Source organism: Ursus arctos, unplaced genomic scaffold, assembly GCF_023065955.2.
Source record: "Ursus arctos isolate Adak ecotype North America unplaced genomic scaffold, UrsArc2.0 scaffold_14, whole genome shotgun sequence".
NCBI classification, from domain to species: Eukaryota; Metazoa; Chordata; class Mammalia; order Carnivora; family Ursidae; genus Ursus; species Ursus arctos.
In genome coordinates this window covers 62,930,724-62,956,246 of record NW_026622808.1, presented here as the reverse complement: position 1 = coordinate 62,956,246, position 25,523 = coordinate 62,930,724, and the positions used below count along the sequence as shown (strand labels likewise).

At 37.7% G+C, this 25,523-nt stretch overlaps 1 protein-coding gene across 3 annotated transcripts in view; it reads left to right on the top strand.

Moving 5' to 3' along the window:
* Positions 1–25,523, top strand: part of RAD18 (RAD18 E3 ubiquitin protein ligase) — a 115,006-nt gene that overhangs the window by 22,576 nt on the left and 66,907 nt on the right. The window contains exons 4-8 of one of the 3 annotated variants that reach the window (XM_048227122.2): positions 676–746; positions 1,048–1,122; positions 14,812–15,149; positions 17,651–17,750; positions 21,071–21,255. In XM_048227122.2, the coding sequence (XP_048083079.1) occupies positions 676–746; positions 1,048–1,122; positions 14,812–15,149; positions 17,651–17,750; positions 21,071–21,255 (769 nt within the window). Of the gene's footprint in view, positions 1–675; positions 747–1,047; positions 1,123–14,811; positions 15,150–17,650; positions 17,751–21,070; positions 21,256–25,523 lie in introns of those variants that run through there. The other 2 variants (XM_026501277.4, XM_057311894.1) reach the window with 2 other exon arrangements.

Here is a 25,523-nt window from a genome sequence, read left to right as displayed (position 1 = left end):
GAAACAGTGAGATCTAATAGAAAGGATACTGGAACTAATTGAAGGGTTTGGGTTCTAGTTTGATTCCTCTGGTAGGTACATGGTGTTAGAATGTCATTGAACTTCTCTGAACTATTTCCCTACATTAGAAATGATGCAGTTTGACTCCCAAATTTAATTTCTTTACAACGTGGTGTCTTGCAGTTGCCAAGATGGTCTCATCAAGGAGGTGAACTGAATACCATTCATGCCAAATAACTCTGAAATCTGTCATTTTTCTGTTGCATTCCTGAACACCAACCTTGTTTTTAAACTTCCTTGTAACTCCTAACGCCTCTCCCTGTGTGGTCACTTAAAAGACCATCACTGTTCGGCTTTTTCAGGAGAAATTTTGGGGATGGCATTTTGAATAGCGACTCTTGCTCATATTAGGTCTTATCTTCGTTGGTCCAGAGCATGTACGATTTTACCAGAGACTGTGGAGAGCTTTTATCAGACTTCCAGTCAGCAGATGCTGATTCACTGTTTTAAAATTCCATATTAGTATGAGATAAATGAACTTTATTTTGAGGCTTTCCTGGAAGACTTAGTGGCATGGGAGTCTCAGGAGGATGGGTCACACATTTTCAAAACAAGATTATGACAAGTTATTTTATTATTTCTGACCTTTTTCCATCTGTTGTTTTTCCTTTCTAGACAGTCACAGAGCCGGACCTAAAAAATAACCGCATATTAGATGAACTGGTAAAAAGCTTGAATTTTGCACGGTATGATTTAATTTTGTGACTAACCCCTAACTGCTCTGGCCTTTTATATGAATCCCCTCTTTACTCTGTGAACTTTTGGGGATTAGAGATGCAGGGTTGCATATTTTGGGTAAAAGAAAGGAAGCGACAACAGTCATTAATCACTCTGGGACAATCTAATGGTAGTAATGTTTTCTTCCTTTACTTAACAGGAAGTCTGATCATGAAAAACAAAAGTTAAAATGCAGATTTGAGCACTTAACTTTTGGGTACTACAGAGATCCTCCAGCTTCATCTTTTATCTTTCCTGTCCTACCCCTAGAATCATCCATTTTTTCCAAGGAGCCCTTGTTCCTTTTATTGGAGAATGGTATTTAGAATCAGGATCTGGAGCTAGGTACGATCATTGTTACTGAGATGTCATTGCTTCTAAGCTCTCCCTGGACAGAGCTGGGTAACAGATGCATGTATACATATGTGTGTACTAACCCATGCGTACATGCTTATCTATAATCGTTTCTGTGGCTGTTATATACTAACCCATTAATTCTTAATCTGATTTACTCAGCATGTGTAAGATGGTGTGCCGTGTGGAATAGGTAATTGCTGGTACTTTATACAGCTCAGAAATGTAACTTCTTAGCATGATGGTGAAAATGAGTTTGGTCTCCCAAAGGGATATAAAAAGGCATATTTTACCAAACAGTGTCTTGAATTAATTTTTAGTTTTAATCATGCAAGTCAGTCAGGAATTTTTATCGTGAACATACTGTGTTTAGTTAATAGGTGCCCATCTCCTTAAGTATGTGACTTCCTAGCTGTTGGGACTGTTTTGGAGGTACCTTACATTGTTTCTGAAAATGTAAAGAGATTTCTTCTGATAGAATCACACATTTATTTCATTGGGTTGTGTCCTGAAAATGATCAGATTTAGTCCTCTGAATTTGCCTGATATGACGTTCTAGAAATTGGCCCGGTTAATCATTTCCCTAAACAGAGTCCTAAAAAGGTGCTATTTCCTAGATTTTGAGGTCTATGAGAAAGGATGGCGCCATGTCTTTAGAAAGAAATTTAAAAAATTTTTTAAATTTATATTCAATTTAATTAACATATACTGTTGTATTAGTTTCAGAGGTAGAATTCAGTGATTCATCAGTTGCATATAACACTCAGTGCTCATTACATCAAGTGCCCTCCTTAATGTCCATCACCTGGTTACCCCATCCACCTACCCACCTCCCCTCTAAGAACCCTCAGTTTGTTCCCTGTAGTTAAGAGTCTCTTATGGTTTGCCTCCCTCTGTTTTCATCTTATTTTATTTATCCCTCCCTTCCCCTATGTTCATCTGTTTTGTTTCTTAAGTTCCACATATGAGTGAAATTATATGGTGTTTGTCTTTCTCTGACTGACTTATTTCACTTAGCATAATACCCTCTAGTTCTGTCCACGTCATTGCAAATGGCAAGATTTCATTCTTTTTGATGGCTGAGTAATATTTCATTGTGTGTATGTGTGTGTGTGTGTGTGTGTATCACATCTTATTTATCCATTCATTTGTTGATGGACATCTGGGCTCTTTCCATAGTTTGGCTATGGTGGACATTGCTGCTATAAACATCGGGGTGCCTGTGCCCCTTCAAATCACTATGTTTGTATCCTTTGGATAAATACCTAGTAGTGCAGTTGCTGGGTCATAGGGTAGCTCTGTTTTTAACTTTTTTGGGAACCTCCGTACTGTCTTTGCCTGTAGCTGCACCAGTTTGCATTCTCCACCAACAGTGTGAGATAAAAGAGGGTTCTCCTTTCTCTGCATCCTCGCCAATGTCTGTTTCCTGAGTTCTTAACTTTACCCATTCTGACCAGCATGAGGTGGTGTCTCATTGTGGTTTCGATGTATTTCCCTGATGCCTAGTGATGTTGAGCATTTTTCATGTGTCTGTTAGCAATTTTTGTGTCTAGAAAGGAATTTATTAGCTTTTTGATTTTCCCTGAGATAGTAAAATTGCATTTCAAGGCTTATTTTTTTCTTAGCTGGTACTGAAAGTACAATGACTTCCCTGCTAGGAGGAAGGGAGTGTCGCAAAGCAAGCACGGGTTTGTTGGAGAGAAGTGATCAGTATCTTTGGTTTCATAGACCTTTTGATAACTTAAAGGGAGGCCTTGGAATAATGGCCTTTTCCTGCCTCCTCCCGAAAGGAATGGGCTGTTTAATTATTCATTAAGGTGGGTATGGCGGGGTGAGAAGCATTCTTTGTGGCTTTGGGATGGGTTTTATCATTTCTTTCTCCCTCTGTTTGCCTTGGAATTACCTTATGGTGGACATTTGTCATATCCAAAGTGCTGTGGTACTTCATTTCCAAAATTTGTAGGGACGAAATTCAAGCTAGGCAATTTCAGTACTTGTTTGACATCTGGTGTAAGATTGATGAGGGAAGAAGTTTAATCTTATGACTAGAATGTATGACATTTGTGTTATTTGTCAGTTTTGTTTTTTACTTTCTTTCTCATCTGTCATTGCCATTTTAAGACATGATGATTTTAAAAAGTTTAATATTCTAAACTGAAATAAAAGAGTATTGGAAATAATTCCAGAGATTTTTCCAGACAAAAGACTGACATTCAGGGATGCCTGGGTGGCTCAGTTGGTTAAGCATCTGCCTGCGGCTTGGGTCATGATCCCAGGGTCCCGGGATTGAGCCCCGCATTAGCCTCTGTGCTCAGCGGGGAGCCTGCTTCTCTGTCTCCCTCTCCTTCCTCTCCCCCTGCTTGTGCACACATACACACACACTCTCTCTCTGACAAATAAATAAAATCTTTAAAATAAAATAAAATAAAATAAATGTTCTTCAGGAACTGTGGTGTTGAACAAAATTATTTAGAATATTTTTGTCTAAGCGGAACATCATTCTTGATCTAAGTAAAAAAATACTGTTTCTGTATTTTTGTGTAGCAGCCAGTCTACCTCAATATCATTTTTACAGATTGGGAGTGTAGAGCATCATTTGCTGCTTTGGTTTATCCCCATTAAGGTATGAATTTTTCTCCAGGTACTTACTCCAAGTTTAAGAATTTAAACATTTTATTTTTTTCTAATTTATTTTTTAAAAAGATTTTATTTATTTATTTGTCAGAGAGAGAGAGAGCACAAACAGGGGGAGTGGCAGGCAGAGGCAGAGGGAGAAGCACACTCCCCGCTGAGCAGGAAGCCCGATGCCGTGGGATCATGACCTAAGCCAAAGGCAGACACTTAACCGACTGAGCCACCCAGGAGACCCAGAATTTAAACATTTTAGATGATAATTGTAATAGATAATTCCCTTAGCATCTTATAAAAGTATGTAGAATATACCTTTTCTTATGGTATAGTTTGAAGCATACTGGCTTTGGATTCAGGCACAACTAGGTTCTAGTCCTGGCCCTTCTAGTTACGATGTGACTGTGATCAAAATATTTAAACCTCTCTGGCCTCTGTTCCCGATCTGAAAAGTGGGAATAGTAATATTGATACTTTCAGGGATTGTTGTAAAGATTAGAAATGAAGAGTTATACTAAAAGATACCCAGCATAATACCTGAACAAAGGAACTAAAAAGATTGCTGTCATTATTATCATATTTTACCTGCGTTTATATTGTCTTCCCCTATATTATAGATTGATGCCCTAAGGTATTAATAAGAATTTGTGCTTTGGTGGGCCTCTGCTTTTTTAACCAAATGGTCCTAGACTGCTGTTTGCATGTTTTGGGTCAGAACAGCATTTGCAGGGGCTTTTACTAGTTAAGGCAGTCCACGGACTTGATCGCGTGGATTTCATGACTGCCCATGTCTACCCAAAAACCTATTTTGATTCTTGATTCTTGGCTGCATTCTGAAGAGATAAGGTTATTGTATAGTTAACAAATGGGCAAGATTTTCCTGTACTTCATGGAGTCACAGTTATTCTGAAGGTCTGTAATTCACCCCCAAAATCTGAGCATCTATGATGAGTGCTATTAGGCATTATAATACCAACTCTCTTTAAGTTAAATTTATAGGAGGGATGGAAATGGAAGGAAAAGTTACCAATTGAGTTTAAGTATCCATTTGGAATTAATATTTTCACACAGCTCATACTTAAGATGTGTGAATTGCAGTAGTCTCATGGTTTTAAATACCATGTGTCCATTCATGGCTTCCAAACTTTTATCTTCAGCTTGATCTCACCCCAAAACTTCACACTCATATATCCAACTGCTGACCTCACATCTCTGCTTGGACCTCTTCAAAGCAACTCTTGATTCTCTACACTGCCTGCCACCCCCCACTCCAAATCTGCTCCCACAGCCTTTCTCATCTTGTTAAATGGCAGCTCTGTCCTTTGAATTGCCCAGACCAAAAACCTCGAAGTCATCCCTGACCCTTCCCTTTCACACTTAGTCTGTCACTCCGTCAATAAATCCTGTTGGCTTTATTATTAACAGACTTCCCAAAACTGAAGCTTTTCATCACCCTCCCGGTATTATCCTGTCCAAGCCAGCATCAGCTTGGACTTCTGTGATCACTTTCTGGTGGTTTTCTTATTTCTGCTTTTGCCCTCTGATAGTCATTCTGAGGCCAGCAGCCAAAGTGATCCTTTAAAAAGGGGTCCTTTAAAAAGTCGGATCATGCTTAATATTGTCCAGAGGTGTTATCCCATCTCATTTGGAGTGAAAGCCTGAGTCTTCTCCCCTCAGTGGCAGTCCTCTGTCCCTTTCTGACTTCCTCTCCCACTTCTCTGCCCCTCCTTTATTCTGCTCCAGGCACGTGTTAGCCTCTTTCTCAAACATGTCAATCATACTCTGACCCTAGAGACTTTGTACTTACTGTTATTTCTTGGTGACACAGTGTTTCCCCAGATAATCATGTGGCTTGGTCCTTCACTCTCTTCCAGCCCTGTTTTTCATAGGTCATGCTCTCAGTGAGGCCCTCTGTGACCATCCTGTAAAGAGTATCAAGCTCATCCCCTCCTCATGCACGGCTTCACTGGCTTCGTTTTTTTGCCACAGCACTTTCATATATGTCGTGAGCGTCTCCCATCTCTTCCCTTACTATAGTATAAACTTTGTGAGGACAGACGGTTTTGTTCTTTGTTATATTTCCACTGCTGACAGTACCCCGAAAATAGCGGGCACATGAAGAAGTTAATGAGTTTCAGTTTTGGCAAGGGGCATAATTTTATCTTTGCAATAGTGCAACTGTCTGCACCTTTTTTTTTTTTTTAAGATTTTATTTATTTATTTGACAGAGAGAGAGAGAGAGAGCACAAGCAGGGGCCACTCCCAGGCAGAGGGAGAGGGAGAAGCAGGCTTCCCAGTAAGGGGGTAGCTCGACATGGGGCTCGATCCCAGGACCCTGGGATCATGACCTGAGCTGTATGCAGACGCTTAACCCGCTGAGCCACCCAGGTGCCCCTGTCTGCCACTTTTTTTTTTATCAGCATGTACAATCATACCTTGTTTTATTGTACTTTGCTTTACTGCACTTTGCAGATATTTAATTTTTTGAGAAATTGAAAGTTTTTGGCCACCCTACATTGAGCCAAGCCTATCAGTATCATTTTTCTAGCAGCATTTGTTCACTTTGTGTCTTTGTGTCAAATTTTGGTAATTCTTAAACTATTTGGAACTTTTTCATTATTATTTGTTATGGTGATCTGTGGTCAATGATATTTGATGTTACTATTGTAATTGTTTTTGGGGCTCCACAAACTGCAGCCATATATGACCACAAACTTAATTGACAAATATTGTGTGTGTTCTGATTGTTCTAATCACTGGCCATTTCTCTGCCCGTATCTCTCCCTCTCCTCGCATCTCCATATTCCCTGAGACACAACAGTATTTAAATTACGCTGGTTAATAGCCCTGCAAGGCCTTTGAGTGTTCAGGTGAGAGGAAAGTCATATGTCGCCCTTTAAGTCAAAAACAAGAAATGATTCAGCTTAGTAAGGAAGGCATGTTGAAAACTGAGATAGGCTGAAAGCTAGGCCTCTTGTGCCAAACAGCCAAGTTTTTGAAGGAAATTGAAAGTGCTACTCCAGTGAACACGTGAATAAGAAAGCAAACAAACTCACTGCTGATATGGAGAAGGTTTGAGAGGTCTGGATAGATCAAGCCAGCCACATCATTCCCTTAAGCCAAAGCCTAATGGGGAGCAAGGCCCTAACTCTCTTCACTTCTGTGAAGGCGGGGAAAGGTGAGCAAGCTGCAGAAGAGAAGTGTGATGCTGGCACAGGTGGTTCGTGAGGGTGAAGGAAAGAAGCTGTTTCCATAACATAAAAGTGCCAAATGAGGCAGCGAGTGCTGATACAGAACCACAGCAAGTTATCCAGAAGATCTAGCGGGATCATAAATGAAGGTGGCTGCGCGAAACAACAGATTTTCAATGTAGACAAAACAGCCTTCTATTGGAAGAAGATGCCATCTAGGACTTCCATAGCTAGAGAGAAGTCAGTGCCTGGCTTCAAAGGACTGGCTGACTCTCTTGTTAGGGGCTAATGTAGCTGGTGACTTGAAGTTGAAGCCAGGGCTCATTTAGCATGCAGATAATCCCAGGGCCCTGAAGAATGATGCTAAATCTACCCTGCCTGTGCTCTGTGAATGGAACAACAGAGCCTGGATGACATCTGTTTATAATATGGTTATGCTCATTGACAATGTACTGGTCACCCAAGAGCTCCAATGGAGATGTATGAGATTAATGTTTTTGTGCCTGCTAACACAACATCCATTCTGCAACCCATGGATCAAGGAGTGATTTCAACTTTCAAGTCTTATTATTTAAGAAATATGCTTTATAAGGCTGTAGCTGTTGTAGATATCGATTCCTCTGATGGATCTAGGTAAAGTCATTTGAAAACCTTCGGAAAGGATTCACCATTGTAGATGCCATCAGTGTGGAAGAAGTTGATTCCAACCCTCATGGATGACTTTGAGGGGTTTAAGAGTTCAGTAGAGGGAAATAACTGCAGATGTGGTGGAAATAGCAGGAGACATTTGGATTGTTTCTGATTTTTGTTATTCCAGAGACTGCTGCTTTGAAATTCTTATTTATGTCTTTTAGTGTATATTTCTTTTGGCATATATCTACAAGTGTAATTGCTAGATCAGAAAGTAGGCATTCATTTATTTGTTGGTATCTTCAAAGCTAGTTTTTAAATTATTAAAATCAGTACACTACTACCAGGAAAATATAAGAGTTCCATGTGCTCCACATCTTCACCAACACTTAAGTCTTTCCAATCATTGTAATTTTAGCTTTCCTGGTTAGTATGTCAGTGAGATTTTTGAAATTATTATTGTCTTACTTTTATTATCTCTTGATTCTTTTAACTGTGATAAAATTTGCATATAGCGAAATACATAGAGTAAGTTTGAATTTGGTGATTGGATTTTGGTTATGCATACATCTGTGTAATTACCTTCACAGTCAGGATACAGAACATTTCCATCACCGTAGCTGCCTTATTCTGCTTCTAGTCACTCCCTCCCTCACCCCCCCAGACAGTCATCATTCAGGTTTCTTTAATCACAGGTTGTTCTTATGGTGCATTTAAATGGAGTCATACAGTATTTATTCTTTTGTTTCACATACTCTCTTTTTTTGTCTGTTGTTGCTTATATCAGTAAGCATTCTTTTTTGCTGAGTAGTATCTGTTGTATGAATATGCAAAATTTGCTTTTCTATTCATCTCTTGATGAATTTGGATTATTTCCAGTTTGTGGCTAGCGTGATAAAAGCTGCCGTGAACATTTGTGTGCAATCTTTGTGCAGGCATCGATTTCATTTCTTTTGGGTACATGTCTATGAATGGGATTGCTGGCTTATATGCAAGGTGTGTATTGAACGTCATAAGAAATTGCCAGTTTTCCAGTTGGGTTGGACCACCCCCACTAGCAGAGAATGAGAATTTCAGTTGCTCTACATCCTGTATTTGGTATTTGGTAACTAATCCTTTTAGTTGTGTAAGCATTTTATTGGGTGTGAAATGGTAATGATTGTGGTTTTAATTTGCACTTTCTGATGACTAGTGTACCTTTTCGTGTACTAATTTACTCTTCTTATATTTTTGGTGAAGTATCTGTTCCAATTTTTAGAAATGGTATTGTTTGGTTTTTTTTCTTATTGATTTGTGATTCTTTATGTATTTTGGTCATATATATGTATTTTTTTTCTTTCTGTCTCTGGCTTGCCTTTTCATTTTCTAAAGGTGTCTTTTGATGAATAGACATTTTAATTTTAACGAAGTCCATTTTATCTCTCTCTCTTTTTTTATGATTACTACTTTTTAAAAAAAAATCTTGCCTAAAAAATCTTTGCCTACCTCAGGTCATAAAGATTTTTCCTATGTTTTTTTCCTAGAATTGTTACAATTTTAGCTTTTACACGTAGGCCTGTGAACCTATTCAAGTTAATTTTTATGTATGATGGAGGTTAAGAGTCAGGATTCATTTTTTTTCTCGACAGATACTCGGTTGCTTCAGCACCATTTATTAAGAAGATTCACTAAATTGCAGTGGCTCCTTTGTTGTAAATCAAGTGACTACATGTGTTGGGCTAATTCTGGACACATTCTCTTTGTGTCTCTTTCAGTTAATACTACAGTGTCTTTAATACAGTAGCTATGCCGTTAAGTTCTTAACATCTGTAGTATAAGTACTCTACTTTGGTTTCCTTTAAGCCTACTCTTATTCTGGGGCCTTTGATTTCCATGTAAATGTTAGAACGAATGTATCATTTCCACCCCCAAAAAAGTTGCCTTTATTTTGATTGGAATCGTATTGAATCTATAAATAAATGTGGAGAAAAGTGGCGTGTTAACATTGTTGAGTTTTCTAGTACATAGGGTATTTTCTTTACTTAGGCCTTTTTAAAATTTCCCTCAGCAAATTTGGTAGTTTTCAAGATAATAAATTTTACTCATTTCTGTTAAATTTATTCTTAGGTATTTAATGTTTTTGATGGTATTTCAAGTGATGTTTATTTTAAAATTTCATTTTCTGTTTGCTAATATATAGGCATTAATTTTTGTTAATTGATATTACATCGAGGGTCTTGCAACAATTCACTTATTCTAGTTACCTGTAAAGTCTTTGATTTTTTATGGACATAATCATGTTACCTGCAAATAAAAAGTTTTCTTTTTTCCCATTTGTGTGTGTGTATATATATATATGCGTTGTGTGTGTGTATATGTATATATATACACATATACATATATATGTATATATGCGCATATATATATGTATGTGTGTATATATATGTGTGTGTGTGTATGTGTGTGTATTTTTTTTCCCTTACCAAAAACCTAGAGCTTCCAGTACAATTTGAAGAGACATAGTGGTGGTAGAAATATCCTTGTCTTGTTTTCAATCTTAGGAGGAGGCGTCCAAAACTTTACTAGTGACTCTAATATTAGCATAGTTTTTTTTTGAGAGTATCTTTTATCAGATTAAAAAAGTTTCCTTTTGGGGGTCCTGAGTGGCTCAGTCAGTTAAGCATCTGACTCTTGATCTCTGCTCAGGTCTTGATCTCAAGCTTATGAGTTCAAGCCTTGTGTTGGGCTCCATGCTGGGCATGGAGCCTACTTTAAAAAAAAAGTTTCCTTCTATTCCTGGCTTTCTAAAGTGTTTTTATTATGAATGGGTATTGAATTTTATCAAATGCTTTTCTGCATTTACTGTAATGAGTGTATAGTTTTTCTCCTTTATTTTGCTAATGTGGTGAATTACATTGATTTTTCAAATAGCAAACCAACTTGTGTTCCTGGAATAAATCCCACTTGGTTATGATGCATTATATTTTTTTATTTGTCTCCAGATTTTATTTGTTAATGTTTCATTTATGATTTTTATGTCTATATTTGAGATATTATTAGACTATAATTTTATTTTCCTACAATGTGCTTGTCAGATTTTGTGACCAAGGTTTTGCTGGCTTTAATATGAGCTGGGAAATAGTCTTCTTTTTTTATTTTTCTGGATAATTTTGTGTAATATTGATATTATTTCTTCCATAAATATTTGGTAGAATTTAGCAGCAAAACCGTCTGGGCCTGGAGTTCTCTTTATAGGAAGGTTTTTAATTACAGTTTGGTTTCTTTATAACACTGCTCTTCACATTTTCTGTTTCTTCCTTTGGCAGTTTTGATGAGTAGTCTTTTTCAAGAAATTTATCCATTTCATTTAAAATTTTGATTTCATTGATATAAAATATTCGTAATATCCCCTTATTATCTTTTAATTTCTGTTGGATTTGTAATGATGTCTCCTTAAAAGTCTTTGTTTTCGTAGTTTGCATTTTCACTTCTTTTTTTTTTCTTGTTCAGTCTTGGCAGGGGTTTACTAATTTCATTAATTTTTTTCAAAGAACCAGCTTTGACTTTGCTCATTTCCTCTTATATTCTTATTTTCTATTTCATTAATATCTGTTATTATTTACTTCTTATGGTATAATTTGCTGTTCATTACCTAATGTTTTATGTTGGAAGCTTAGAATGTTGATTTTCAGTTTTTCTATTAAGCTGTTAATTGTTTTCTAGAGACTGTTTTAGCAAACCTCGAAGTTGTCATTCAGCTCAGAATATTTTCTGATTTGCATTGTTTTTGACCTAAAGGGTTATTTAGAAGTGTGGTGCTTAACACACTTAAGTGCGTCTCTTAAAGTTTGGAGATTGTCTAGTTATTTTTTTGTTACTGAGTGTCATGTGGATTCACAGTGGTCAGAGTAGATACACTGAATTATTTCATTCCTTGTAAATTTGTTGAGATTTACTTTATGGCCCAGAATGTGGTCTGTGCTGGTAAATATGCCATGTATACTCGAAAAGAATGTGTATTCTGCATTTGTCAGATGTAATATTTTTTGTTAATTACATCAATTTGATTAATTGGGTTGGTTCAGATATTCTGTATTCTTACTGATTTTTGTTTTGTTAGTTAGAAAGATGTGTTTAGATTTATACACACTATTATTTAAACTAAACAATGTTGTGAATGGGCTGTTTCTCCTTTTCTGTCAGTTTTTGCTTTATACATTTTGAAGTTGTGCTATTAAGTGAATATAATTTATGATTTTATGGCTTTGAATTAAATTGACTATAACATCAAAATGAGATGTCCCTCTTTATGTCTCATAATACTTTTTGCCTTAATGTTGTCTGTTAGTAATGTTGCCATATCAGCTTTCTTTTTATCAGTACATGGTACATGTTTTCATGATACATCTCTTCCCATCCTTTTATTTTTACCCTTCCTGGGTCTTTATATTTAAAGTGTTTTCTTTCAAACAGTATATAGTTGCATCTTTTGTATCTTATTTTTTAATCCAGTCTGACCATCTTTGTCTTTCAGACTATGTATCTATTACATTTAATGTGATTACAGTTTGCCATGTTGCTTTTTGTTTTTTTGTTCCTTTTTGCTCTTTGTTCCATTTGTTCCTTTTTTTAAAAAAAATTATTTCTTTATTCCTGCCCATTCTCTTCAATATTAAGACTATTTTTAATATTTTATTTTCTTTGTTAGTTTTTACATTATACCTCTGTGTCGCTCTTTTAAGTCCTTACTGAAAAAAATGACAAAATACATGCTAATAATAGTGTACCCTAAATTAGTACTTCCATTATGTCCTGAACAATGCAAGAACTTCACAGTATTTTATATTATTCAATCTCCCTTTTTTTTGCTATGTTTTTGTATGTATTTTACTTTCATGTATGTTATAAATCCCACAAGACATTGTTAGTGTTGTTGAAAAGTCAGTAGTTTTGTTTTTACCCACATATTTACCATTTCTGGAGCTGTTGATTCTTGCTGACATTTTTGTGCTTCCCTCTAGAATTGTTTCCCTTAAGCCGAAGAATATTTCTTGTAGTATTTCTTGTCTGCCATTGAGGAATTTTCTTAGCTTTTCTTAGTTTGAGAGTGTATTTTGCTTTCACTTTAGAACACTATTTTCTTTCTTTTTTTTTTTTTTTTAAGATTTTATTTATTTATTCATGAGAGACAGAGAGGCAGAGGCAGAGGGAGAAACAGACTCCCCACTGAGCAAGGAGCCTGATGCAGGACTTGATCCCAGGACCCTGGGATCATAACCTGAGCCGAAGGCAGATGCTTAACTGTCTGAGCCACCCAGACACCCTAGAACACTATTTTCAATGGAAATAGAACTCTTGGTAGTTTTGCGTTATAAAGATGTCATGACGTCATTCTCTTACCTTCTTGCTTTCATTGTGTTTGTTGAGAAGTCAGTAATGTTTTTGTTGTTTCTTAGAGCACTGGTTCTTTTTTTTTTTTTTTTTTAAGATTTTATTTATTTATTTGACACAGACAGCCAGCAAGAGAGGGAACACAAGCAGGGGGAGTGGGAGAGGAAGAAGCAGTCTCCTAGCAGAGGAGGCTGATGTGGGGCTCGATCCCAGAACGCTGGGATCACGCCCTGAGCCAAAGGCAGACACTTAACGACTGCCCCACCCAGGTCCCCCAAGAGCACTGGTTCTCAGCTGGGAGTGATTTTACCTTCCCTTTACCCCTCCCCCGGGGGACATTTGGTAATGTTTGGTTAGGTTTTGGTTGTCTTAACCCCACAGTGGGGTGTATGCTACTGACATTCCTACAATACACGGAACAGTTTTTCACAGCAAAAAAGCATCTGATTCAGTAGTGCTGAGGTCGAGAAACCTTGCCTTAGAAGTAGCATGTCTTATTTTTTTTCTGGTTGTGTACAAGATTTTCTCTCTTTCATTTTTTAACAGTTTGATTAATATATGCCTATGTTTTATTTTCTTTATTTATCCTTTTTGGGATGGATTTTAATTCCCCCTAACAGTATGCTATCTTTTTATTCATTTGTTTTTTTCATCTTTTTTCTTTAATAGTCATCATAGGTATCTTGAAGTCCTTCTATTGCCACTCTTTGGATCACCTCTGGATCTACTTCCATTGACTATTTCATCTTTTGATTAGTGGCTGATTTCTTGCTGCTTTGCGTGTCTAGTCATTTTTAAATGTGTTTTGATGAAATGTTACAGAGATTGTGAATTATCTTCCTTTAAACGATGTTGGATTCTGTTCCAACAGGTGGCTAAATTACCAGCTCTTCACTCTTTTTTTTTTTTTTTTTTAAGTAGGCTCCGTGCCTGGTGTGGAGCCCAATGAGAGGCTTTAACTCACCATGCTGAGATCAAGACCTGAGCTGAAATTGAGAGTCAGATGGTTAACTGACTGGGGCTTCCAGGCTTCCCACCAGCTCTTCACTTTTGTTCTGTTAGGGCCTTATTTAGTTTTTTGTTGGGTTTGTTTTATTAATGTTTTATATTCCCAGAGTATGTTCCTTTTTCCTAAGGTGTGGCCTTTGTGGGGTTTCAACTGAATGACTGGGATACCAAGATCTTTCCAATTTGGCTGGGCTCAAACTCCAGCAACTTTTCAGCACTGACCTTGGGAATCTCAGATTCTCAGCATGTGCTTCCTATGAGGTTCTCTTGTTCTCTCTCTGTCTTAGGCTTTTGCAGCCCTGGAGATGATCAGGAATGGATGAGAATTTCTGTGCAGATTTTTGGGGTTCTCTTTCTGTGGGTACCCCCCGTCCAGTACCCTGTCCCTCTAATCCTAGCCATCTTTGTTTGGAACTCTGATCTCTCTTCCCTCTGGTCTCTCTTTGGACTTCATTTCAATACCTAACTCCAAGAAGATGCTTCCAGGGGAAATTCTTGGGGGAATGTTGGATCACCTCATGTTTCTCTTTTCTTTCAGTGACTGCAGCCTCGTATTGATTATAATCTATGCTGTAAACATTTGTTTTGTATGTTTTGTTCAGATTTTTAAGTTATGTATGGTTGGAGAGTAAGTCTCATACCAGGTATTCTTCATGGCCAGATTCTGAAGTATCTCCATTTTCCTTTATAAAAGATTAACTGCTTTTTAAGTCAGATTTGGTTTGGTTGTCATTATGGAGAAAGTTCTGTATTTCACAGAAGCAAGGGTTAATTGGGTAAACAGCTTATGTCAGTTAACTTATTGTATATAACTTGACATCTTCATTATCCATTGTGTTTTTTGTGCTTCAAGGAATCATCTGTTGCAGTTTTCCTTGGAATCACCACCCATATCTCCTGCTTCCTCCTCCTCAAAGAACCTTGCTGCCAAAGTACACACTCCTGTAGCCTTCAGACATTCTTTAAAACAAGGAAGCAAGTTAATGGAGAATTTCTTGATCAGAGAAACTGGTGGTTCCACATCAGAGTTGTTGATAAAAGAGAATGAGAGTAAATTCGTCCCTCAGAAAGAGGTGAGCACTTCTTCGAAGACCAAAGAGACACCTTCTGTAGAAAAGGCAGCTTCGTGTTCTGTTAATACTCATGTTCCTGAGACACCTTCTACATCAACTTTGAAACAGGTTACCAAAGGTAGGAAGGTATTTTCATATATGTATTTTCTCACTTAATGGAAATCTTTTTATCCCATATGACCTGAGAATAAATAAGCATCTTGAGGGGGATGGAATGGGAAAGGACAAACCAAATTTCACATAACAGTCTCAGAAATTGATGTAGGCAGTGCTGCAAGATATTTTTATACTCTTTCTCTCTCAGAGAATAGGAATTCAGGCTGATTGCTGGAAAAATGAAGCAATTTTAATGAGCTCATATTTTAACTATGGCAGTAGCTTTCTATTTTTCAGCTTTTAATCTCCCTCCTCATCTTTCACATCAGTTCCAGTTTAATCTTAACGAGCTCCTTTTATCTTCTTATACCCCTCTTTGAACACTGCCAAGCTGTTCTGACTGGCATTTATAGCCATAGACAGTTTGACCCCTCCCTTAGATGTCTGACCTTCTTTCTTACCTCTCCGTCTCAAAAATCCTTCTGCAGTAGCCAAACTGATCCTTCCCATTATTCCTTGAATACGCCCAGAGATCGGAAAAACTACAAGTTGCAGGCCAAATTTGGCTTTACACATATTTTTGTAAGTAAAAGTTTAGCAGAAAATAGCCACACCCATTTGTTGACATACTGTTTATTAATGCTTTCATGTTCCATGGCAGTGGTTAGTATAACAGAGTGTTAATATAACAGAGACCATGTAGCCTGCAGAGCCTAAAATCTGCACTACCTGTCCCTCAGCCAAAAAGGTTTGCTGGGGCACCTGGCTGGTTCAGTTGGTTAAGCATCCAAGTCTTGATTTGGGCTCAGGTCATGATATCAGGGTTGTAAGATCTGGCCCTGTGTTGGGCTCTGTGCTCAGCAGGCAGCCTGCTTGAGATCCACCCCACCCCCATGCTCACTCATGTGCACGCTTTCGCTCTAAAAAAAAAAAAAAAAAGTTTTGCTGACCCCTGTTTTACCTTTCTAGACTCTATCCAACTCCTAACCATTCTTTAGTTATGTTAGACAGTTTTGACCATCTCACATCACGAAAGTGTTAACAGCACTTGTTTTCTGGACTATTTTGTGTATAGTTTGCTTTTTTGATGAATTGGTCAGCTTGTTTAACTTGTTTCTATGTCTCCTCTTACCTGTAAAGTTCAGAGCACCTTTTAGGCAGAAACTATGTCTTAGACATCTTTGGTACACCCACATCACACACAGTGCAGGGCAATTAGTGGCTGTTTATTTTAGTTTTTTAAAAGATTTTATTTATTTATCTGAGGGAGAGGGAGAGAGAGAGAGCATGCACGAGAGAGTACAAAGGTAGGGAGGGGCAGAAAGGGAGAGGGAGAAGCAGATTCCCTGCTGAGCTCTATTCCAGGACCCTGAGATCATGACCTGAGCCAAAGGCAGATACTCACCCCACTGAGCCACCCAGGTGCCCCGCTATTAGTGGTTATTAAACTTAGGTTGAAGTTAGCATATTAGCACTTAAGGGTTTAAATTTTGTGAGGAGGGGCACCTGGGTGGCTCAGTTGGTTAAGCATCTGCCTTTGGCTCAGGTCATGATCCCAGGGTCCTAGGATTGAGCCCCGCATCAGGCTCCCTGCTCAGCAGGGAAGCCTGCTTCTCCCTCTCCCTCTCCCTCTGCCCCTGCTCGTGTGCTCACTCTCTCACTATCTCTCTCTCTCTGTCAAATAAATAAAATCGTAAAAAAATAAATTTTGTAAGGACATGTGAATCTTGCATTTTCTACTGTACCTTTTGTCAACTATCAACTGACAGTTCTTGTTGTAGTGTTTTTAGCTTGATAGTTAACTTTTTTCCCCCAGCAGAACAGTTTTTTCAAATGAAATCTTACCATGAACTAGAACACATTAGATAAAATTGGCCTTGCTCCATTGAAGTAGAAATCGAGGGCCTGACCTTCTGCTTCATCCCTGCCTTTATCATGGTGGCCTCTGGGCCCCAAGATTTTTCCACAATTCTCTGCAACCTCGACAAACAGTTTGAGAATGATTGTGATTCCTAATGGCAACACTACATTTCTATTTACAAATGAGAGCTAAATTATCAAATTTGTAACCATTGCTAATTTGAACAGTAGTTGGCCCAAACCAACAAATGCTTCAGTTTAGCTTTGCATATCCTCCCGTCCCCAGCCAGGCGTATCTTATTCATGTTGTTACGATTGCTCCCGTATGAACGGCTCCTAAGATGGGAAAACTTAAGATTAGTTCTGTAGGTTGGTCACACCTCAGTAGAAAAGACTTAACCAAAGCATTTTCTAATGAATGAATCTCCGGACTTCTTTGCAATCTCTTCCTGTAGGCCTTGGATTCTAATTATGTGACTTACCACAGTTTAGCCATTACTTAGTGAACAGTCTCTCCCAGTTCTGTTGCCCTGAGGTGTCATTCTTTTTCTCTTCTGCTTTTCTAAATGCATTATTTTAATTGCTGAAAGATCACAGGTTATACATTATTTTTGCCCTTTATGTAAATAATAAAGTCTCTCTTTCTCTTTTTAAAAAATACAGTGGATTGTCCTGTTTGCGGGGTTAGTATTCCAGAAAATCACATTAATAAGCACTTAGACAGCTGTTTAACACGGGAGGAGAAGAAGGAAAGCCTCAGAAGGTAAGAAAGTTAAGCATAATCATTGAGCTACTTTAGCAAGGTACTTCTTGTGCTTTATGAACTATTTGCTACCTTTTCCATTCTGTCTCCTTCACCCTGAGGGTTATTTCCCATAAGCCACGAGAATCTGGTGACCTGCATTTCTCCTTATAAATGCTCCTTCCTGGGATGCCTGGCTGGCTCAGTTAGTAGAGCATGTGACTCTCAATCTCAGGGTCCTGAGTTCAGGCTCCACATTGGGCATGGAGCCCACTTAAAAAAAAAAAAAAGAAAAAGAAAAACAAAAGAAATGTTTCTTCCTGAGGAATGAGTTTCAGGTATAGAGGCTGAGCATTTTCTCCTTGAGTATTAAGCAATCAGCATTGCAACTCTTGCTTGGACTGTTCTTTTCCTAGATGCATCTGTTTTATTTCTTCTAATGCATTTCGTTCTGTCAGTTTATCCAAAGACATACTCATCCATACATAATTAAGTTCAAATTCCGATAGTGGTTCCAGACCCTGCTCCTTGGAATACTGTAGTCCCGCCATTTGCTCTGTCTTGCAGTTTAGAAGCACTACATATCGTGTATCTTAGGGAAAGATTCACTATACTAGTTAGTGTATTGAAGGCTCTGAGAAGTCCTGTATCAAAGGTAATTGTGGATTTTGTTTAATCCTGTAATTACTACATTTGTTTGACCCCAAAATCTTTTTTTTTTTTAAAGATTTTATTTATTAGAGAGCATGAGCAGGGGGAGGGGCAGAGGGAGCAGACTCCCCACTGAGCAGGGAGCTCGCTGTGGGGCTCCATCCCAGGACCCTGAGATCATGACCTGAGCTGAAGGCAGATGTTTAATGGACTGAGGCGCTCAGGCGCCCCTTGACCCCAAAACCTTTTTATCCTAATAATTTACATCTTACAAAATTAATTGGCAAAGATAAGCTTTGGGGATCAGTGAGCTGCGTTTCGCTTTAGTTACAACCTGGTCCTGGGGTCTGGTCACATAAAAGATACTGTGACATTTAGAACATTTTATCTGCAATACCCTGACAGGCCATTTCCTTGATAGGGGTGACAACCCTTATAACCCATTCTATGTAGAATCGTATCAGAGTTGATTCAAAGAATATTCTTCCTTTTGATGTCTTCAGATTCTGAGGACCCTTAAATGCACTACTCACTTTCACTACATCATGGAAGAAGGACCAGTGTTATCTTCATGTTTTGGGAATCATCTGTCAGCCTTCATATTTTAAAATTCTGGATAGAAATTGTTGATTTCTGCTGGTGCTTTTCATCGTAAATGCCAGTGAATAGTACAGTTTTCCATTCGAATTTCAAAGTCATCAGTTTAATTGTCTATCCTTGATAAAATAAATGTTTTATTTTTTATTTTTTTTAAGATTTTATTTATTTATTTGACAGAGAGAGACAGCCAGCGAGAGAGGGAACACAAGCAGGGGGAGTGGGAGAGGAAGAAGCAGGCTCCTAGTGGAGGAGCCTGATGTGGGGCTTGATCCCAGAGCACCGGGATCACGCCCTGAGCCGAAGGCAGACGCCCAACGACTGCGCCACCCAGGCGCCCCAAAAATAAATGTTTTAGATACAGACTTAATGAACTGTCCCTCGCAGTGTGCTTGTATAAACTCTGCAAAATGCTTCAGCTCTTGCTACCCATTATGATTTTATTTAGCTGTAATCTTACCTGTCTTGTAGAGCCCACTGGGCAGTTTTCAGTAAAATGTATTCTCTTGAGGGTTTGTAGGTCTTTCTACAGTTAAGTAGTTATCTCTGGCTTTTAGACATTATTGATAAGGCATAAAAAATAATTTACGGAATGATACTGTTGTTTGGTAGAAAAATGTTTGGTTATTTTCAGTCTACATATATTCAATTGTACTGTTTCTCTCAGTATATAGTCTTTGGGCCATTTATATCAGGTATACCCCATAGAAGCTTGTTAACATAGATTTCAGGTCTCCACTTCAGAATGTAATCAGAATTGGGAGGTGGTATGGAGCCATGACCAAGAATCTGCAATTTAATAAACTCTCTTGGTGATTCCAAGATTCACTCCAGTTCGGGTAGCATGGCCTTGAAGGCAAACTAGTTATATGCAAGTCCTTTGTAAAATCTTGGGTTCTTTGGATACACTGTTTACTTTCAAATGCTTATGAACTTTTACTGGAAACTTTGGTATTTTAATTTTGAAATATTGGAATTGTAATGACTACTTTGAATGCATATTTATTAAGCACTTAATTGCCATGGTGTTGAGCCAAGTAATGTACTCAGAGAGCCAGATTATAATCAGATTAAGTAGATTAACGCTCACTAAGGAGTTCCTGTTTATAAAATTGTCTCAAGTCATTGATACCCTTAGGTAGCTTGACTTCTATTCCATTTTAAGAAGTAATGTTTATTAACTGTTTTTTTGGAGGGAGCAGAAGAAAGTCATTTAATAGGGCTTTGCTATATTAAATTGTAGCTTAGTGCTTGTCAGCGTATTAATTATATAAATAGAATGAAGAGCCAGGTGGTGGTTTTGCTAGTATACTTGTAATCCTTATATATTTGTTAATATAATTAATTGATGTTGAAGAGAACAAAACCCTCTTGTATTTCTTGCTTTTGTTTTCAGTCATGTTCTTTGAAGATGATGCCATAAGAATATTATCTACCTGTCAACTTTCAGAACTCTTTTTTCATTGGCAGTAATGAATTGGGTAAAGCTAACCATCCCAATACATCTTTTACTTAATCTAGAGCTTTTGGACAATGATTGCCTCCACTTTGAGGGGGCAGTTTTGCCTGTGGATGGGCACTTTTTCTAAAACAGCTATACTCTTAAGTCTGTAGTCTGAATCTCAATAGTGTTTTTACTCTGATCATCCGAGGTGACAGTTTTTGCAGAGATCTTGCATGGAAACCATGGGCACATTTTAGGACAAACACGCTTTAAAGCAGTGGAGAATTGAGGAAGTCTATGTAAGTGTGATTCTGAAATGAGGTTCTCACGGCATTTAGTGCACAAGCCTTCCATGGGCGTCCCGGGTCTGCGTCCTTAGGTCTGACCTCTTTCTGAGACCTGTGTTTCTCTAAGGTTGGCTGCCACTAGACCCCGGTATCTGAATGATGCATCTGAGATGCATCATGTCCAACACTGTCAACCTTATTTGCAAATTTAATTCTTTCTCTTTCCCATTTTTATCTTAATGGTTCTGCTATTTTCCCAGTCACACTGGTACTCCATCAGAAGGCAAATTAACTGTTTTATGTGAGGAGCATTTGATAATTCACAGTAATTCTAAGTGATCTCTTTTTTCCCCCCTTTTTAGTTCTGTTCACAAAAGGAAGCCTCTGCCCAAAACTGTATATAACTTGCTCTCAGATCGTGATTTAAAGAAAAAGCTAAGACAGCATGGATTATCTATTCAAGGAAATAAACAACAGCTCATTAAAAGGCACCAAGAATTTGTACACATGTACAATGCCCAGTGCGATGCTTTGCATCCTAAATCAGGTAAACTAATAAAGTAATGAGTTCTTGTTTTCTGGATAAAGCAGTTTTGTGTAGCTCAGGGATTATAAGTCATAGAAAAAAATTTTAATAAATACAATTTTGATAATAGATGAGACATGCAGATGTATTCCTTCAAAAGGTACCTAGAGTATACTCTGATGAGTCTTTGTCTCAGCCGATCTCTCAGTCACTATTCCCTTCTCAGAGGCAGCCATGGCTGCTGGTTTCTTCTGTATATCTTTCTAGAGATAGCATGGGATGAAGAGTTGATCTAGAGAGCCAGGGTTATAATCCCAGTTTTGCAGCTTTATGACCAGGAGACTGTGGGCCAGTTACTCATTATCTCAGTTTTATCATCCATAAGGTTTATAATACTGCATACTGCATAGTGTTTTTGAAAGGAATGAATGAAAAGTGCATAGCACCATACCTTAAAAAGTGGTTATTATTCAATATATGTTATCATTATGATTATTAATTATACACAAACGTGTCCTTGATTATTGTTTGGTAAAATGTTAGCATTATATACACACTATTTAATGGTTTGTCCTGTTTCTTTGAACCACACACATATTTTGGAGTTCTTTGAATTATTAGAATATAAAGAATTGCCTAATTTTTAAAAAACGGAAGTATAATGTAAACAGAAAAATATACAAATTGTATTTTTTGGTGAATTATCACAGTAAATTTCCCAAAGGGAAAATACCTTTGTAACTGCTTTTCAGATCAGAACCAGCTTCCCAAAAGCCTCTGCGCTCCCCACCTCCAGTCACTACCCCCTTCATTCTTATAGGTGACCACCATCTTGACTTCTAACACCAGGAATTATTCATTTTGTCTGTTTTTGCCTGTATTTTATCTTTATGTAAACAGAATAATAAATAGCTTATGTATTCTTTTGAGTGTGGCTTCATTTGTGCAACATTATGTTCAGAAGATTCATCCATGTTTTCATGTGCAGGTGTGATATTTTCATTTTTGTTGCTGTAGACAGTATTCCATTATATAAGTATTTCATACTATTTATCCATTCAGTAGTTGAGGGACATTTGGATTTTTCTACTCTTTGGCTCTTAAGAATAATGCTGCTGTGAGTAATCCTTTATATGTCTTGGTGCACCTAGGCACACGTATTTTTTGGAGATTTTATATATATATATAGTTTTATTTCTGCAGCTCTTCAGTTTTCATGGATCTAGCCGAAAACTCAGTATCAGGTGCTTCCCCCCCCATTTAATTCTTTTTTTTACCTTTTCTTCTTTTCTTGTTTTCATTTCTACCAATGTGCACTTTTGTCAGGAGGGTCTGAGAGTTCCAGTTTTTTCACATCCGTGACAATATCAGTATTGTCATTTTTCCTTTTTGGCCATTCTGGTGGATCCTTGGTAGTATCTCATTATGGTTTTACTTTGCATTTCCCCAGTGACTTACATGTTTAGCACATTTTTTTAAAGATTTTTATTTATTTATCAGAGAGAGAGAACGAGTGGTGGTGGGGGGAGAGGTAGAAGTAGGGGGGAGAAGCAGACTCCCCACTGAGCAAGGAGCCCGATGCGGGGCTCAGTCCCAGGCCCCCGAGATCGTGAACTGAGCTGAAGGTAGAAGCTTAACCGACTGAGCCACCCAGGCACCCCACGTTTAGCACATTTTTATATGCTTATTGACCATCTAGATATCCTCTTTGGTGAAATATCCATTTAAGCATTATGACCAATTTTTTTATGCTGTGTATCCTTTTTTTTCCTTATTTGTGGGAGTGCATGAAATTTTCTGTGTATAGATCTTGCCGGATATATGTATCTAATCTCTTCTTTCATTTACCTTTTCACTCTCTTAAATGACTTCATCCAAAAAGTACAAGTTCTTGTACTATTTAATCTTTTGCACTTTTCCTTTGGATAGTGCTTTTATGTCCTTGCCTACTACAAGGTTAGGAGGGTCTTTTGTTTTCTTCTAAGAGCTTTATTGTTTTTGCTTTTACATTTCGACCTGTAATTTATCTGGAATCTATTTTAGCAAATGTTGTGAGGTAAGGGCAAGATTCTCCTGTTTTTCCATATGGGTAGCCAATCAATGCATCACCATCTATAAACCCCGTCCTTTCCCCGCTGAATTGTCAGTACGTCTTAACTGAGAATCAGGTAATGGATATGTGTAGGTCTTGGGCGTTGTTTTGTTCCATTAAGTCACATATATCCTTCTGTCAGTAGTATGTTGTCTTAATTACTTTATGAGTAATTTATGATAGATCTTGCTGCCTGGCAATGTAGTTCCTCTAGTTTTGTTTTTTGAGATTGCCTTGGCTTTTCTAGGCCCTTTGGATTTCCATGTAAATTTTAGAATAAGCTTGCAAAATTTCATCAAGAATCTAAAATCTGCTTGGATTTTGATTGCGACTGTGTTGAATCTGTAGATCAATTTGGTGTCAAAGTTGATATCTGTACACTATTCGAGTCTTTCAGTCCTTGAATTTGGTTTATCCCTTTAGTTGTTTTTCATTTCTGGCAGTAAAGTTTTATAGTCTTCAATATGAAGGGTTTTTTTAAAAAGACTTATTCATAGGTATTTGATGTTTTTGATGCAGTCGTAAATGGTGTCTTATTTTAAAATGTCAGTTTTTATTTTTTGTCATTCGTATGTAAAAATGTAACTAATTTTTATGCATTGTCTTGTATCCAGCCACTTGCTACTTATTCACTTTTTATGTGTGCATTTAAAAATTGATGTATAATCATCCTTTCATTTTTTATTTTTATTTTTTAAAGATTTGTTTATTTGAGAAAGAGAGGGAGAGTGCAGCAGGGAAGGGCTGAGGGAGAGGGAGCGAGAGTCTGAAGCAGACTCCACACCAAGCGCGGAGCCCCACGAGGGGCTCGATTTCATGACCCTGAGATCATGACCTGAGCTGAAACCATGAGTTGGAGCTCAACTGACTGTGCCACCCAGGTGTTCCTATAATTCATCCTCTTACAGTGTACAGTTAGATGAGTTTTGACAAATGTATGCATAGTCATTTAACTATCATTTCAGTCAAAATATAGAACATTTTCTTACCCATAATTCTTCTGCCCTTTCGTAATCATTTCCCTCCTCCTTACACTAAGGCCCTGGGATATACTGATATTTTATGTTTCTATGGTTTTGCCTTTTCTAAAATGCCAAACAAATGGGAGTTATACATATTGTACATTATGTAGTCTTTTATATCTGGCTTCTTTCACTTAGTGCAGTGCTCTTGAATTTTATCCGTGTTTTTGTATTTATCAGTAGTTCAGTCATTTTTATTGTCAAGCAGTGTTTTAGTTTTTGGCTATTATGGATAAAGCTGTGATGAACAAGGGCTTGCATATCTTTATATAGTCATATGTTTTCATTTTTCTTGGATAAATACCCAGGAGTAGAATTACTGGGTCATATGGTAAGTGTATACTTAAAAATAAAGAAATTGCTGAGCTGTTTTTTATTTTTTATTTTTATTTTATTTTATTTATTTTTTTTAAAGATTTTATTTTATTTTATTTATTTTTTTTTTGGCAAGTGTTTGAGAAATTATTTATTTATTTATTTATTTATTTCTATTTTAATGATTTTTTATTATATTATGTTAGTCACCATACAGTACATCCCCGGTTTCCGATGTAAGGCTCAATGATTCATTAGTTGTGTATAACACCCAGTGCACCATGCAATACGTGCCCTCCTTACTACCCATCACCGGTCTATCCCATTCCCCCACCCCCCTCCCCTCTGAAGTCCTCAGTTTGTTTCTCATAGTCCATAGTCTCTCATGTTTCATTCCCCCTTTAAAGATTTTATTTATTAATATGACAGAGAGAGACAGCCAGTGAGAGAGGGAACACAGGCAGGGGGAGTGGGAGAGGAAGAAGCAGGCTAATAGCGGAGAAGCCTGATATGGGGCTCGATCCCAGAATGCCAGGATCACGCCCTGAGCCAAAGGCAGACGCTTAACGACTGCGCCACCCAGGCACCCCTGAGCTTTGTTTTTAAATGGCTACGCTATTTTTCATTTTACGAAGAGATTCACTTGCTCCACTTCCTTGTCAACACTTAGTATTTTCAGTCTTCTTAATTTTAGCCATTCTGTTGGATATGTAGTGGTATCTCATGATGCATGTATGCCTGTGTGCTATATATGTATGCACACATGTAAGTCCATTTACACTTATATGCATTAGAAATCATGAGAACATGCTGGGCTTACAGTCCAACCCCACGGAGTTCTTTGCCTTTTTCTCTTACAT